This window comes from Quercus lobata, chromosome 5, assembly GCF_001633185.2.
Source record: "Quercus lobata isolate SW786 chromosome 5, ValleyOak3.0 Primary Assembly, whole genome shotgun sequence".
In the NCBI taxonomy this organism is placed as follows: domain Eukaryota; kingdom Viridiplantae; phylum Streptophyta; class Magnoliopsida; order Fagales; family Fagaceae; genus Quercus; species Quercus lobata.
Genome location: NC_044908.1, coordinates 80,953,885 through 80,971,384, shown reverse-complemented (window position 1 = coordinate 80,971,384; position 17,500 = coordinate 80,953,885). Strand labels below are relative to the sequence as shown.

The following is a 17,500-nucleotide window of genomic DNA, read 5'->3' as shown; positions in this document are numbered from 1 at the left end:
TTTACTAAGGGCTGCCACAACATGACCATTGCAATCCCTAATAATTACTCCAATGCTAGAGTTATTCCCCAGATCTGAGGTAGCCCCGTCAACATTGATTTTGAACACTCCCTGGGGAGGAGTTTCCCATCTGGATGAAGGATGACTTGGAGGGGTGAGAGCCAAAGAGTTGGCCTTTCTGAAATCCTCCAAAGTGTAGGTTGCCAACTGCCACACTTGAGATGGGGAAAGGGGGGAATCATTATGCACCAATCTATTTCTGTTAGACCAGATAGCCCAAGATAACACAAAAAATAATTCTAACTGTGGGGCATTTGATTGAAGAAGGTGCAGAACCATGTCTAGAAAGGACCACATGAGACACAAGGAACAAGATAGATCAGCCCAGTGACTCCAAACTGGAAAGGCAGCTTCACAATGAAGAAGAGCATGATTGATATCCTCAATTCCCAAGCCATATATAGGGCAGGCATTATTACTCTGAATCCCTCTTTTGCTCATATTCTCAAAGGTAGGGAGCCCATTAACACAAGCCCTCCAAGCAAAGATTTTTGTGTCTAAGTATGCATTCTAGCTTGATCGCAAATGCATGTCACATTCGCTGAGAGAATACAAAAATATTATGAGATAGACTAACACAAGTGCAAACTATGAGTATAAATACCCTCACTCCTCACTTGACATAGGTATGCAATTACCAAGCTCCCGTTGTTCTTTCAAATAACAAATATTATCACTAGTGCCAGCTAAATTGTTGGAGTGCTCATCCTTAGCTAGATTCCCTTCAATTGAATTCTATTTCTAGCTAGATTTGCAATACGCGTTATTTAGCTAAATTCCCTCCAATTGAATTCTATTTTTAGCTGGATGCATCACGCGTTATTTATTTGATTTTTAAATACCACATATCTTACATCTAAATAAAAAATGAAGTCAGTGGGCCTAAGGGGTATATGTGTTCATCATGTACATAAGTTCGCTGAAGATACCTTGCCTTATTTGTGAGAGGTTCCACTATATTTCTTAAATCCCATAAAAAAATTTTCAACCCACCTAGAGGGAGATTGATGATCTCATACTAAAATTTTGGCAAAGATTATAGGAAAATTCTTAGGTAGTCCGGGAGTATATTGAAATTGTGCTCCCTTCTCTCACATTCATGGTGGATTCCACCATGAATTTAATGAGCAGACTCTACCATAAATGTGAGAGCAAGGAGCACAATTCTTTGTGCTCCGAGAGTACTTAAAAATTACTCAAGATTATATATGTGAACTTTATGAACCAAAACTTGCCAAAAAAACTTATGATTTTTTTTTTTTTGATAGGAACTTATGAATTTAAATGAAAAAAAAAAACAATTTGTATATTAAAATCTCGGACTGGGGCAAAAGCAAGCATAATCTCTGAATTAAATTCGTCACTGCTGCTATCATTCATATTCATTGTATAGAGTCTATTGAAGTTTTACCAAAATAAGAGTCAATTGACTTTGCAAATGCTTTTTTTAATTTTTAGTTTTGGGTGCATGAAAATCATTTAAAATTAAAGTATAATAAAATTAAGAAAAAAAAGAAAAGAAAAAATCTTTTCCATCTCTCAACAACTTCACTGGGGTCCTTCTCAATCTCTCCTTCATTCCATAAAGCTCGCAACAAAACTTTCTCCTTTTACTTTATTTCCATGCTTCCCAACCTTTTTGGTCTTGTCTATTTATTAAATTTCTAATTCAAAATTATTATTATAATATTATTTGGGGTCTAAGATGAAGCGCTTGGCGTGAGGTCCACGTGAAACCTAAGGTTTAAGCAAAGCCAGCAGCACACGCACCGCCATAAACCACTGTGGGCCCCAACGGCGAATCCCAAAAGAAGACCCCAAAACAAAATCAAAAAACGCACCGTTTGTACCATCAAATTCTCTCTCTCTCTCTCCCTCTCACTCCTATGGTGGCTGAAAGCTAAACCCTAGACGATGAACAAGGCCGAGTCTCCAACGAAAAAATGCTTTCGACAACTACAACAACAATAGCAACAGCTACAGCTACAACCATTCACCATCTGCGCATGTTAGCACGTACCACTCCTTTTAAGATTCTCATTCTCGTTCTCTCTCTCACGCCGCCGCCATGTCTAGGTCCGTCTTTCTCTCTCTCTCTCTCTCTCTCGCTCGAGATTTTAGGGTTTATTTTCTCAATTTTCGGATTTGTATTTTTCCGAGTTCGCTGCACTCTGCTGACTCGTTCCTCCTTTTTTCTTGGAATCTTGGGAAACTCGGTGCAAATATCAGTCTTTGTTTTTGTAACTCGTTGCACAGTTTTCTCATTCCACAATATTGAGGGATTGACTAATTTTTTTTTTTTCTTTTCTGGGTTCTTAGAGTGTTTGATTTATGGTTTATCTTTGCTATTTTAATGCAATATTAGCTGATTTCCTTTGTGTTGATTGAAAATATTTTTAGTGTTTTACTTTTCGATTATGGTAATCCCATTTTGTTGAATCTTAATGTATTTTATTTTATTTGAAATAGTTCATAATGGGGTAGAACCAAGGCAACAAATTAAGTGTAAAATTTTTGTTTTTTTTCTTGGTGGATAAGTTAGACATGCACACAGTAGGTCTTGAAACCAAAATCTCACTCTTTAATTCTATTATTATGGTAGGTGGAAGTGCGATTTGAGCTAGAGCTTATTGGCAAATTTTAAGATTTGAATTGAGGAGGTAGAGTGCATCGGTAGAAGTAGTCATTGGCGAATTGAGGGAACAAGAAAAGGTTGAGAAAGACCAAAAATAATATTATTAGTAGTTTAAAAGGACATGTTATGTTAATTAAGGTAGTAAGTAACACAGACTATGACTTCAAATAGAATAGAATAGATGAAAGAAAACATGTGGTCGACCCTAACTAATGTTGTTGAGGACCTGTAGCCGACTCCAAAATTTTGGGACTTAGGCTTTGTTGTTGTTGTTGTTGTAATCTGAGAAAGTCTTTTAAGCTTCATGGGTTACTAGATATTTCAAATTTTGAGGTTACTATTATTTTTTTTATTGGTAAGTTACACATGCACCTTATTGGTCTCAAACTCTTGATCTCACCCTCTACCTAGCACTTAAAAGGGCGGAGGTGCCACTTGAGCTAGTGCTCATTGGCATTTTGGAGGTACTATTATTTTTCTGTGACAGTTTTAGTATTTTGAATGAAAGGGCCCTTGCCATTAGCCAAGGGCTGAAGTTATGGAGAAAGAGAGATTAATATGCTGAAGCGTGCATTCTCATTTTGACCTATCCAAAAAAAAGAAAAAGAAACATGCATTCTCATTTTGGAATGGTTCTAATGTTGGACTTATTTTGAATCGTAAAAGGCAATAAGGTGTGTTATTAACTGAATAATTAAGATATGTTAATTTGTTTACTTATTTTAATGATTTTTTTATAAGTAAAATAATTGGGATTGTAGGGATATACAATTTATTTTAGTGATTATAATTAGTTTAAAAAGATTTATGATTATGTTAGCTGTTGTGTAAAATTTTGCAAAATGTTTGTGGTGCTAAGTAATATAATTCTGAAAACTGCAGACTTTTGATATTTCGAAATATAAAGAAAGTTGCGAATTCGGTTCTTAGAAACCAAGGGAGGAATTATCCAGAAGTAATTAAGCACACGGGTATTTCTACGGTTGGGCTGCATCTACCACAATACAATTTATACTCGTATAATAGGTTTTCAAGTAGGGGGAATGCTTCATTATCATTGTATAACACCAACAAGAGTTTTGGCCGCAGTTGTTTACACAGGAATTACTCTGCCGTCTCTGCAAGTAGGATAGTAACAAATCATGCCCAGGTTGCTTGGAAAAGGCTTCACCAAATATATTCTTCCAATGGTCATTCTTTTACCCACTTAAATAGGATTGCTCAAGCAGTAAGCTTGGCCTTGACACGCTCTCACTTGCTAGTTCCTGGTATTTTTGCCTTCACATGTGGACAGCTAGCATGGGCCCAGAAAACATTGGCAGACACAGAATACTACCCATCACAGAACAGTTTGTATATGCGTGCACAAGATGGGCATGCATATATGACCTCATTACTGTTCTCAGTAGTAGAAGGTGTAATATTGTTCCTGAGAGCCCTCTATTTATCAATTTTGTTTTCACCCAGCATCATGATGGCACCATTTGCAGATTCTTTTGGACCTCAGTTTAGAAAAATGTGGCTTCAGGTTGTTCATCGGACGCTTGAACAAGCGGGTCCTGCATTCATAAAATGGGGACAATGGGCAGCTACTCGACCAGATCTTTTCCCTAGAGATTTATGCATCAAGCTTTCAGAGCTTCACACCCAAGCTCCTCGACATAGCTTTGCCTATACAAGGAAAATTATTGAAAGATCATTTGGTCGCAGGCTCTCTGAAATTTTTGAGAATTTTGAAGAGGAACCTGTGGCATCTGGAAGTATTGCCCAAGTGCATCGAGCTTCTTTGAGATTTAGATACCCTGGTCAGCAGGCGAAACCCATGGTAGTTGCAGTAAAAGTTAGACATCCTGGTGTTGGTGAATCAATCAGGAGGGATTTTGTGATAATGAATTTGGTAGCAAAAATTTCACAGTTCATTCCTACTCTGAAGTGGTTGAGGTTGGATGAAAGTGTACAGCAGTTTGCAGTTTTCATGATGTCTCAAGTAGACCTTGCGAGGGAAGCTGCTCATTTGAGTCGATTTATTTATAATTTCCGTAGATGGAAGGATGTTTCATTCCCTAAACCAGTGTATCCACTTGTGCATCCTGCAGTCTTGGTTGAAACTTATGAGCAAGGGGAAAGTGTTGCACACTATGTTGATGGGCTTGAAGGACATGAACGTATTAAATCTGCGCTTGCTCATATTGGGACTCATGCACTTCTAAAGATGCTTCTGGTAACATTTTCTATTTGGATTTGACATGGCTTGTATTGATTCTGTCGCTTTGGCATTTGGTGATTGCATTGCATTGACTTTTTAATTCTTGATTTTCATGCGAATCATGCGATGGTTTTATGACACATCAAGTCTAAAGATATCTCTATAACTTATCCCCCCCCAAAAAAAAAAAAAAATCTCTATCAATTAAAGCTAATGATTTTCTAATGATTGATGATATACCCTGAAAACATCCTGAATAACCTACACAATCAACAATTGTCACGGTATGATTGAGTCAAGGACCCCCAGTTTCATGCTATAGTAAATGTTTTTCCTAGGTTAAGATCCCCCCAGCTCCTTCATGACAAATTTCTATAGGATAATTACTAGATGCCCCTTTGGCTGTGCATGCCTTGCCTCCTCTCATTCATAGTGTCATCCTTGATTATTTTTTTTTGGATAAGTAGTGTCATCATTGATTACTCATTCTAAAACTCTAAATGTCTAGTTGTAATTGTGAACATCTCTCTCTCTCTCTCTCTCTCTCTCTCTCGATATTTATAAACTTACAAATAAGAGAAGCATAGCATACCTAATATAGAAGCATATTTTCAAGGAAAATGAAAGAGAAAAATGAAGAAAAAATGGAAACTCTTCCTTTCCTTCTTTTGCATTTAATGCACTGGTGATTTAATATGTTCTTGATTTTGCATTCTTGTTTCTTCTGTGATAATATCATTTTGTTAATTATTAGTTGAAGTTATTTATTAAAAAAAAAAATATTAGTTGAATTTCTGAGGTAGTTTTGTTTGAAATTTAAGTACGATATAGTTTTGGTTTCCAAGATATCAGAATTTTTTCTTTCAGGTGGACAACTTTATTCATGCAGACATGCATCCTGGAAATATCCTTGTACGGGTACCCCAGAGCAAGTCTCGTCGAAAAGGGCTCTTCAAAACAAAGCCTCATGTCATTTTCCTTGATGTAGGCATGACTGCTGAACTTTCTCAAAGTGATCGAGTAAACTTGGTGGAGTTTTTTAAGGCTGTTGCCCGTCGAGATGGCCGCACTGCAGCAGAGTGCACACTGAGATTATCAAAACGACAAAACTGCCCAAATCCCAAGGCTTTTATCAAGGTAAGATGTTGGGGACAGCTTTATTCTTAGGAATGATTGTTCAAAGTCTGTGTAGGTATACTCTCTACATAGGACTGTTGAAATTTAATTGTATATCTTTCATAGTTTTATGTATGATAGGAAATCATCCCTCCTGAATCATATGTGTCTTCTATTTTTTATTTATTTAAATAGTAATGAGAAAAGAAAATGTGTTTGTAATTTTCTAAATAGTTATGAGCATAAATCATGTTTTCTTTGTTTCTCTAATAATTACTTGGTAAATGAATAAGAAATGCTTAAATGTGGCACTTAAAATATGTATTTATACTGAGTGTTTTCGTTTTTTATTCGACGACTTCATTTTCTCCACGACATTCTGACATTAGTAATTTCTTTTTATGCTAAGTTCATCCATAATATATACTTTTGTTATATGATCTTTGATTGATTTTGTCCATACAAGTTTTCTGAATATATATATTTTTTAAATTTGTTTTTAATTTCTATTGTATGATTTTTGAATAGTTTTCTGCACTCAAATTTCCTGAATATCTTGTTTTAACAGGAAGTGACAGATTCATTCACTTTCTGGGGTACTCCAGAAGGTGATTTTGTCCATCCTGCCGAGTGCATGGAGCAATTGCTTGAGAAAGTTAGGCGTCATAAAGTCAACGTTGATGGCAATGTCTGTACTGTGTTGGTAACAACATTGGTTCTTGAGGTAATTTCTTACTTCTTTTTGCCATATCAGATCTTGTATGACATGCCTGTTATGACTACCCTTAATAAGTGAAATAATATAATTTGGTTTGCTGACTGAAGTGCCTGTTTTTGCTGAAAGTGGTCCTCAGTACTAGTTGATGTAATGCATTTTGCTGATTTTGGTACTTGGTTTTATATTGTAGGGTTGGCAGCGTAAACTTGATCCTGCATACAATGTGATGCACACACTGCAAACACTTCTACTCAGAGCTGACTGGGCAAAGTCTCTTTCCTACACAATTGAGGGGCTGATGGCCCCATAAAAAGGTTCTTATATGTTGATGCTCTTGAAAACAATTTTGACAATGCTGAAACCTAATGGTATACCAGTCCTAAGAATATACATGATTGTCTTAGGTTTCTTTTGTATTTTTTTCCTGCTGCCTTTTTGAAAAATTTTGTTTTTCTCCCATTCATTTTGTGAAGGTCTTATCCTTCTGTATTTAACTTGTTATTTACCCCGGCAACTGCTGTTAACTCAAGCCTCACAATTGTCAAGCAGATACAGAAAAAATGAGTAATATAAAGAAAATAAAATGGTTATTTGAAATTCTTTCATTCTTAAGATTGTACAATTACCATATTTTTATGTACAATTACCATATTTTTATGTAAGATTGTAAGAAGAATAATTAGCTCAGTTTTATTTGAACTTCTGGTTAATGTATCTGGTTCAACCATTATTTAACTTGTATAAGTAGGGTATTGATAATCCTGTAGTTAACTAGCTTAGTTCTTTCTCAAAAAAAAAAAAAAAAAAAAAAAAAAACTAGCTTAGTTGGCTTTGAGAAATCTTTGGATCGATCAAATGATGGCAAATTTCGATGCAATATAGCACCAACTAAAGAAGACTAGTATTTCTTGTTTAAGCAGATATCAAGTTGATTGTTATCTAATTATTGATGCTACTTCCTCCCTCAACACCTGGCTTGATTCTGTTTGCCATGTCAATGTACAGCTGGAACTGATCATTCAGACAGAGCGGTGGCCTACCCAGTTACCTTCATGTATATATATGCTTTTTCTATCCATCTTGCTATTTGACACGTTTGTTTAAAAATATGTAGTTGAGTAAAGATAGGACTTTTAGCTAGCTAGCATTATATTGGGTCATTTCTGAGGTTTTGGCTGATTTTTGTAGCAGCCAATTTGCAGGCAAAGTTTGCTGGATTTAAAAATTCCATTGCCATAGTGTTTTATTTTGAGGTGTTCATGTTTGTGATTTTTCAACAATAATCAATGACTGCATTTTCTTTGTACTTCTCAGAGTTCGTAGATGCAGACTGGGGGCTAAGCTCCCGTAAGTGTCACCTGTAGCTGTAGAGTTCCTCCTAACAAACCTCTTCTGCTGTCTCCTAAATATACTATTACCCGTTTTTGTCTTTTTCAGACCCAAAAATAAAAATCCATTTACTTAAAATTGGTCTGCTACCTCTGACTGGGTTTGGATGAGGGCTAATTGCACATGATTTGAATAATAATTACTAGAACATGTAGGCCCACTGGGTTGAAATATAAACCGATGCCCGTCCAAATGGAAATGGGTTATATCGGGCTGAGGAGGCCTCCAGGCCCCCATGCTCTGGTCTACGTATTTAGCCAGCCAGCCAGGTACAACATCTCGACTTGAATTGAAGGTCACAAATCAGCTGAGCTATTGGGTGGTTGCTCCTATCTGGATCCGATGATTTCATTTTCATGAGGTCCCTAAATCAACCACCCTTAATTAATAGTAATACACCACTACTGGCTGTGTGTTCTATGGAAAGCTTGTGGTTAATTAGTCCAATCAATCAAAATAATAATAAATAAAGGTTCCTCTCTGGCTACTTTCAATTCTTCCTGCCTCAATGGACGTTATTTAATGTTCCTTCCACTACCTGTCCTCCTTACCGTTCGCTTAACTCACATGCCTAATGCTAGTTTGCACGTCTCACCTTAGAAAAAGAAGGAACATGGAACATTTAACATGATTTGTTTTTTATAATTGAAAATATAACATGGTTGCGTTTTCAAATTCAGTAGGTACTCCATTACTCTCATTTTATTTATCTAGATATATTTAGGTATTTCATTTTTTATTGTCCCAAAATGCTCATCGGTTTTAATTAAAAGTCATAAATTTACTGACTTATCGACATACACCTAATCTTAAAAGTTTTAAGGACAATTTTAAAAACTTCTACAATTTTTTTTTTTTTTGAAACAAAATTCAATGTTCCTTTAAAAGTTAGATTTTTCAAAAGTGAAGGAACAAAGCGGGACAAAAGAAGATACTTTAAAAGTTTAAACTCATTTCCCGTAAGAATTAATAGATCATTATAGACGAGATTGCATCCACAAAAAAGATTCAGAAAACAGCTATACGCATGAATCAGAGCTGTTCCAAGTTATGGCTCTTTTTTCTCACTTTCTCGTATGAACAGCCGAGCAGAATCATAACCTAGAATTGTGATCTTATTAAAAAAATATTCTGATTGGTATATTTGCTGGTAGCTACGAGCATAAGCTATTATGCAACAAATGGCAGTAAATCAAAGACGAGCATTAAATTTACTCTGATTTCCTCATTAAATATTCCAGATGGTTTTTGTGTTCAATCAAAATCCATGCGTGCTGTAGACTGTTTGCTAACAGCATAATAACAAGTGGAAAATTTTCCGTGAATTGAACAATATCCAATGCAACAACAGAGAATTGAGAATAGTGAGATCTAGTATTCATTCTCTTGAGATGATCGAAGCAATTCCCCTGCACTATAGAAAAAGAAAAAAAGAAAAAAAAAACCAGCCGCTAGCCATCCCTTGTTCAAACTAGCTTTGGATGCCCAAAGGAATTTAAGGCAGCGTGAAATCAATAGCGAACATGGTCATATGTGAATTCTAATTCAAAGACCAATATGATGAACACTCCATAGATAGGTTAAGGGCGCAATGTGACAAAAATTAATGACATGAAAGTCAAAACTTTAGAGTTTCAAGAGCTTGCTCATCCAAGCTTACTGCATAAGGTGGGATGAATACACACACACACAGCTATAAACGGGTTAATAATCACTCTCAACACAATGGACCATTACCGTATGTCAATGGAGAGCAGTGTCCCAGAAAAAACTACAGCTATAGTCACATAAGTACATAACCATTGCCTCTCGTTGGACATGTAAGTCTGTCCTTTTCTTCTACCAAATGCAAGAAACATCTAATTATGTTAGAATGGCCCTTTTATGGATGGGTGCCCTTCTTAGCAACTGTAGTCTCTAAAATTAGAACCAACAATGTATCTACATAAAAAAAATTTCAAGTTTTTTATATGCCATTACTGCAATCATTCATAGGAACCATCCATAATAATGAACTTGAAAAATGAATATGTACTATAAACAGATTCAATGTACCAGAGTAGGAGCAGCCCGTCAATACACAAACGATACCACACTTTCTGAAGTACTCTTGAGCTTTTCAAATATATAGACACTGGATCTGGATGTCTGAAATAACTCTATTCTCATTGGGGTGCTACTTTCTGAGAGGTCAGGAGGTCCTAAGCCATAGCACATTATATGCATCATCAGGTGATTAGTGGTATGTTGCAGCACATGTATACTTTTCAAGTTATATACAAACATGCAGATTCTTTTGGCTTTATATTATATAACCCTTCTTTCAGATTTGAACCCATCCCATCAGCTGTATTACAATTTATAAGGGACATGTTGGACCTCCAGCAAATTCTCAGACTCACACAGATATAGTCTTCTCTCTCTACCTGGTATGTTTTTCACATTTCTGATAAATAAACTCATCACTTCTGTTAAGTATGAAGAGAGTAATGCAGACCATAAAATGGTAATTACAGTTTTGGATGGCACCTAAAAGTCCAAGAATACAGCAATAAAAACAAGAAGTGGATACTCCACATTTTTTATTTGGATAAGTATCGTGCTACATCTTGACGTGCTCATGGCAAATCTACCAATTGATACAAGCGCAAGCCATAGAGATAAACAGGCAAGCAGAATAGAAATAATCAGTAGGGACACTTACATAGTGCATGTAAGCTCACGGATTTCTTTCACTGCAGCACTTATACTATGAATGGCCATTTTCTTCACCTGCTTTCAACAAAAAAATGGCCTCTCTATTATTGATCAATTCTAGATGATATATTAAGATTCTAATAAAGTCTACCTCTAGCTTGTCTACTTTTGCCTTGTGATCTTCAGGAAGCAGCCGCACTTCATCAATCAAATGGATGCACTCAGTAACATTTTCAGGTGAGACAAAGTCCAACACCACATGAACGCAAGACTGTAGGTCAAAATAAATGAAGTATACAAGATTATGATGGGGGGTATCACAGATAATATTAATATTATTTCTAAATTTAACCAAGAAACTGAAAAATATTCAAGTTTCAGATCCACTTGTAACAATATACCAAAATCCTAAAAATCAATAATCCAAATCAGAACAAACACGCATCATTCATCAATCATATATTTACTCCATTTAAGCACTTTTTTTGGGTTCCTGTTAAAAATTGAAAGAAGAAAAGAAGCATACAAAGAAGATTATCACATTTTTCAGCCAAAAATAAAAATAGTACATAAAGTCATCCTAAAGTTTTCACCAATATGCATAAATAATGCATTATATAGTGATGTATGATAACAGGCTGCCCAATTATATGCATAAAATCCATTCATTCATCCAGAAACTATTATAACTTAAGAAAAAAAATAGATATCAATAGAATTGCACACGTGACCTTGGGATTCCTAATCTGGTATGGACATCCAGCAGGAATGATGACAGCTTCACCAATGCGTTGCTCAAAAGTCCAGGGTTCAATTTCTGGTGGCAGTGAGACGTGGGTTATTTCAGTTATTCTTCATTGAAAGAAAAAGATGAAACCCATGGAACATATACTTACCAAACTCCTCCTTAAGCCTCATTTTGTGGGTTGTATCAAGAAAGACACTCTGATCAAGAATTGGATGAACTACCTGCAGAAGTATTTAAAGTGAATCAGCATTAACTCTGACCTGCTAATAGAACGTTTCTTCTTTTTTTGCACTTACATGCTTGTGTAAACCAGACATATGGCTGAACTCATTAGAGTGCCTTTGGAGATACTCTATAAGCTTTGGAACATCTTGCCTACGAAAGACATCCCATTGGGCACCAGAAGACTCGGAAAATAATTTCTTTCTATAAGAATTAGAGTTTTGACTGTGATTTCCAAACTTCCTCTTATCTGATGTTTGAGAGCTCAGAACAGGCCCATTAGAAGATAAAGAGGCTTCAGTATCAAAGTCGGAATCAGAATCATATCCCTCATCTTGGGACATCTTACTATTTTTGAGACTCCTAGCACATTTTTCATGTGAAGCAGGAGAGAAGCAAGATACTCTAGCAACTCTCTTTCGCAAGTGCATTTCCTCCCCAATTATATTCTGCAATCCTGAGTCTTCTATGTTTTCACCATTTGACAATTTTTTATTTACTTTATTAGCTTTTATTTGATCAGTAGTCCTGGATGACTCCCTTTGACATTGAGAATTGTTCTTTTTCAGCAGTCTTCTTATTTTTGTAAGCTGTTCTGCAGAGATAGGGGCATCTGTAGTATGTGCCAAAATATTCACCTGGAATCACAGAAACAAACAAATGGCACAGATCACACAATTTTCACAGAAGCCTCGACTACATACATGCCAACCAATCTCTACCTTCTATAATATATGAAAGAATGAGCACCAAGGCATATATATTCAGAGGGAATGCTACAAGGGGAAGAATAATGAAATAAGATGCTACATTTGAAGATGCTAGCTTCCCAGAATAACATAGATTACAGCAGAGTTAGATGCTTTTCTTTCAAAATATCATATATGACTAGAAAATTGGATAAGAATTGGTCAGGTTGATTCTCCTAGATCACTAAAAGCATGTGTCACAGACTCACAATAAACAAGAGTAAATAATTTAGGTTTGCTTGAACAACTAATTATTTTGATTAGGAATAAGGATTAAGGGCACCACTGAACACATCATGGCTTGGTTACACGAACTATTGGCCATTGTCACATTGTAGCACAAGGAACCTACAGAGAGAACAAGGAAGGTCATACTAAAGAGCATGCATGTTTCAACTGAAGCTTATTCTCAAAAGGATGAGAACTTCAACTAAAATCTTTGATCAGCATATATATAACACACATTATTGCAAAGATAATGGAAATCTGATCATCCCTAAATGATAGATTTTATTTTTCCTTCGGGAAAAGAGGTGGGGGTGGGGGAGGTTTAAAATTGTCAATTAAGTTAGAAACAGAGCATTTCTTTTTCAATTGAGTAAAATAGAGTGGTTTTGACCCAAAAAAAAGAAGAAGCATAAATCCAAAATTCAAGAGATGAATTGTAAATTTGATCACAATGCTGGGAGAAAGGACTAGGCATACCACATCATACGAGTCATAGCATAGTTTTGCCACGGAATCAGCCTGTATAAGTTCCTCAGCATAGCCATAGGAAATATAGACACATGGACCTAGGTCCGGCTTTGGGATTTCCTGAGGCAACTTCGCAGCTAAATTTAGAAGACCAGATATGGGATTCATATATTCTTGAAGTGGTAAAGAGTGGATTATTTGAGCATAATGAGATGGAAATTGTTCTTGAAATAAATGCGAAGAAAGCCAACCCTTCAATTTAAACTTCTCTTGCCACGTATTCTTATGTGTTTGCCCATTCAGAGAACCCATAAAATACTGCCTGATACCAATTTCTACCTGCCATGACAGAATCAGGATACATGAAGCAAACAAAAACTGTGAATAAGAACCATGATTTCATCCTAACAATATTAGCATGAATGCAAAAAAGTATATCACATTCTAACATGGCATATATTTTCATGGGAATACACTGACCTCGCACCAATCCAAGCAATTGGTAGCTTCAAGAAAATCTTTATTATTCTCATATCTGGCAATGCTTTGCTCAAGATAAGTGCAGAACATGACTACTGGATCCCAGTTCAAATCTGATGCAGACTGAAGCACGTTACGAACTATTACAGGATGGCCTCTACCCCAATGTTTCTGAAAGTGTTCAAGCTTATCATTGTGAACATCCAGAAGTGTGGGGTAATACAAATAATTGTCAATAGAATCTTCTCTTGCAGCTGCTTCTTGCAAATGCTCAATTCCATCGGCTTTATGATCTATGTCAAGACATACTGAGCAGCATGAAGATATGTCAAAAGCTTCTGGAACCTCATAGCTGCAAACTATTTCTTCAGCACTTACTTCCAGCTCTTTGATCCAGCTCAAGGAAAAAACACATCTCAAATCAAGGAAGCTATCACCACAACCACCAAATTCCGCAGGAGGACAAGATATCCTGCCATTAGCATTACAAGCTTTCCAGTCAGACACTGATGCAGGTGAGGAAAGGTATGTACCAGAATTTTGCTTGGCCAGCTTCTTCAGTGAAAGTTGCTTGTCACCAGATATACAAGCTTTCCTTCCATTTGAGTTCTTTGAAATAAGTGTGTCAATTCTTCCAGTGAAGCTCCCACGACAAAAATCCTTACAACAACTTAAACAGAGATTATATGAACAATTTGGACAGCTTCTATGGAGATCCACAATTGAAGTTTTGCAGTTACTGCTGTGCCCAAAGTCATATCATGCAAAAGACAGACAACAAAAGACAAATTAGTCAAATTCCATCAATGATATCAAAGCTTTCAAGAAGAATATAACATACCAGCAATTTTGCTCATTGCAGCCAAATTCAGACTGCTTGATATGAACTTCGGAAGTTTTCTTCCCTGTTCCACACAGATACATCAGAAAATGATGATAAGGTGAGGCACAAAACATCAATAAGTAGAGAATCATTGTCACTACCATTTGTATTTGCCTCTGTTTCAAGCTCAACACTCCGGTCGTGGTTCATTCGTTTTAATACAGGAAGAAGCATACAGATCAAATAATGGAAGCGTAGTATTTTTTCAACTTTATTTTCCTCCCCTAAAGAATCCTGAAACAATGCATATACAGAAATTGAAGAATCAGCACTCAAAATTGAAACAAGCATGCATAATTCACCTATCAGCCAACTTTAATGTCAGACCTTACTTTCTCTGTCTTTAGATTGATTAGCTGAACAATCCTTACAGGTGCAAGTTCCACGACAGACTGGACACGCCATCTTAACATCTTCTTGAGTATCAAAATACCTAAATAAAATCAATTGGGTCAGTGACCTGGATATAAGTTTAGATAATGTTGCTAAGGGGCATAAAGATGGTTCACTCATGTATAATTTCAATAAATAAGTTGGGAAAAAATATATAAATTATGAAGTATAGGAATAGTTTGAAAGAAAACACGAGAGGAGGCTGCACGCACAAAGTTCTATAAACAGTTCTAAATGAAAAACCATGAATGAATGAATGGTTATGCTCCTCCTCCTCTTAAAAAAAAGGCTTTCAAAGGTATGATTTCTTTGCCAATGTTGGCTACAATATAAAGAATTGACCACTCTTTTCTCGATCTATGCCTGTGCAAGTGCATGTGCGTTTGATATTACTACTACATTTTTTTATTACTATCTAGGTTATTGCGTTCTTTATAAAATAATTTTAGCTAATCTCCTACTATTTTTCAGTAGGAGGACCTGTTCTAAAAGATTCTTCATCCTGGTCCACTAATGAGTTAAGTGTTGGGCCTACTCGTACATTCACAAGCTGAAATGCATCATCACATGACATGACTTTTGAAACAATGTTAAGACAAAACCGTTTTAAGCTTGAAAGGGAAAAGATATAATATAGATAAGGGAATTTTTACCTGTAGGATCCAATATTATCTCCGAAACTGTTTTTTGCTTTCCTAAGTAAGTTCTGGCCCCCAGGGGGAGGGGACGGGGAATTGCTAACTAGTAACCTTTACTTCATTAGGCTTGATCCCTAACTAATTATCCTACCTATTGTGGTTTATGTCATTGTTTTCAGAAGTGTGATATACAAAATTGGATAAGGAAATAGGTAAATAGTTAACTAAAGTGGCTAGACATAAATTGTTTATGCCTTTGATTGACATCAGGATTTAAATACATCCTGCACCAATTTTTATCATTCCAAACTCCTTTCATTCTTTTCTTTCATGATCTCACACTTGTACTATATAATATATAAATATGGATTGTTTTATGATAAATAGTTAACTAATTAAACCCTGCTTCTCCATTCTTTTCCTAGTGTCAACACTGCACCAATAAATTGAACATTTGTAGCAACAACCCACATTATTCTACACACAATTTAGCTAAACTCAATACAAAACAGAACATTGATAATCATTTTCAATTAAATAAAAAACGAAACCGAGTGAGCGAATCAAACAAACCGTTCTTTGATGCAATCCGCACAGAAGAACTCTTTCTGACAACTGGAACACGAAACAAGACTCAAGGATCCGCTTTTTCGACAACAATGGCACCTCCTCTTCCTCTTTCCCCTCCTTGATTCCGCCACATTCCGACCACAAGGCATGAGCTACATTCAACAAAATCAATCAGAAACCAATCAAAAAGCAATAAACACAAACAAAGAAAAAATCACAATTAGTACCTGCATTGTTGTGCCGAACGGTAAAGGCTCGATGTTCTTGGACCGGAAACACCGCCGCCTAGCCACTCCGTTCTCCACTCCTACTTTCACATCGCAATTTCCATCTACATTGTTGAAATTCCTCGGCGAAGGCGACGGTACCGGCGATATCGCCATTACTCCGTTCGGCAATTGTCTCGTCAACTCTTCTTCCTCTTCTTCTTCTTCTTCGCTGTTGTCCTCCAATTCAATCTCATTCTGCTTCGTCTTCATATTCTTCTTCTTCTTCACCAAGGGAAAATCGCTTTTCTTCTTCTTCTTATTCTTCTTCTTCTTCTCCAAGTCTCTCTTGAGCACCATTCTGATCAGCTCCAGCTGCAAATTCCCTTTCTTCTTCGACTTCATCTTCCGCAATGTCTCGTCCAGCAACGCCGCCTCCGAGCCCGAAACCCTCGCCGGTTTCTTCACCTTCCGCTTCATCTTCACTCTCTCTACCCTAATCCCAAACTCCGAAGAAGCCGTCTCTTTGCAGCCCTGCGATTTCTTGCTCTTCTTCTTCCTCTGGAGTTTCAGAGACTCAGGTACTTTCTCCTTGTACTGCCTGTGACGGCCTTGGAGATAGTGAATCTCGCAAAGCTTCATGTTCTCCATCACTCTCCTCTTGCACCGCCATTGCCGACCGTCCGTACGGCTACACCGTAGATGGTCCGCCAGAGCCTCCTCTTCCTCCATTGCAAATTTTTTTAAAATTTTCTCGGAAAATTGAAATTTTCTCGAGAAAATTTTGCTGGGGACTGAGAAACGAGAAGTGGCTGTGGTTTTTGGGGTCAGAGAAAAAGAAAAGGGCTTTCGTAATTTATTTAATAATAATTTTTTTTTTCTGTTATCTCTTCAGTGAGTATTTATTGTGAGAGATTGAAGTTAGAGATGGCATATTCCGTAATTAACGGGAAATAAAGAGTCCAATTTGGTCTCGATCTCTTCAATTTTTGGTCACAAGTGGGGATCAGGATCAGTGTAATTGCCACGAATCACGACTCTTTTAGATTTTGTTTTCGTTATTAGCAGATTTTATCTTTTATAGCAGACTGTCA

At 36.5% G+C, this 17,500-nt stretch overlaps 2 protein-coding genes across 3 annotated transcripts; one reads left to right on the top strand and one right to left on the bottom strand.

Annotated features, from left to right (window-relative positions):
- The first annotated feature begins 1,824 nt into the window (after nt 1–1,824).
- On the top strand, nt 1,825–7,340 carry LOC115991533 (probable serine/threonine-protein kinase abkC). Its single transcript, XM_031115289.1, has 5 exons — nt 1,825–2,136; nt 3,578–4,916; nt 5,769–6,038; nt 6,586–6,741; nt 6,926–7,340. The coding sequence occupies exons 1-5, from the start codon at nt 2,129–2,131 to the stop codon at nt 7,043–7,045; spliced, it is 1,893 nt and encodes a 630-aa protein (XP_030971149.1). The 5' UTR covers nt 1,825–2,128; the 3' UTR covers nt 7,046–7,340.
- Nucleotides 7,341–10,066: 2,726 nt separating this feature from the next.
- Nucleotides 10,067–17,280, bottom strand: LOC115989638 (lysine-specific demethylase JMJ25). 2 transcript variants are annotated; one of them, XM_031113437.1, is made up of 13 exons: nt 16,428–17,280; nt 16,204–16,352; nt 14,927–15,032; nt 14,701–14,833; nt 14,558–14,621; nt 13,717–14,458; nt 13,246–13,575; nt 11,866–12,429; nt 11,718–11,790; nt 11,553–11,638; nt 10,973–11,092; nt 10,829–10,896; nt 10,067–10,325 (listed from the first exon to the last, which is right to left on the bottom strand). In XM_031113437.1, exons 1-13 carry the CDS (start codon nt 17,136–17,138, stop codon nt 10,316–10,318), a joined length of 3,156 nt encoding a protein of 1,051 aa, XP_030969297.1. In that variant the 5' UTR covers nt 17,139–17,280; the 3' UTR covers nt 10,067–10,315. The 2 variants fall into 2 exon arrangements, with proteins under 2 accessions (XP_030969297.1, XP_030969298.1); XM_031113438.1 differs by having other exon boundaries at nt 13,717–14,455.
- Between the last annotated feature and the right edge of the window lie 220 nt (nt 17,281–17,500).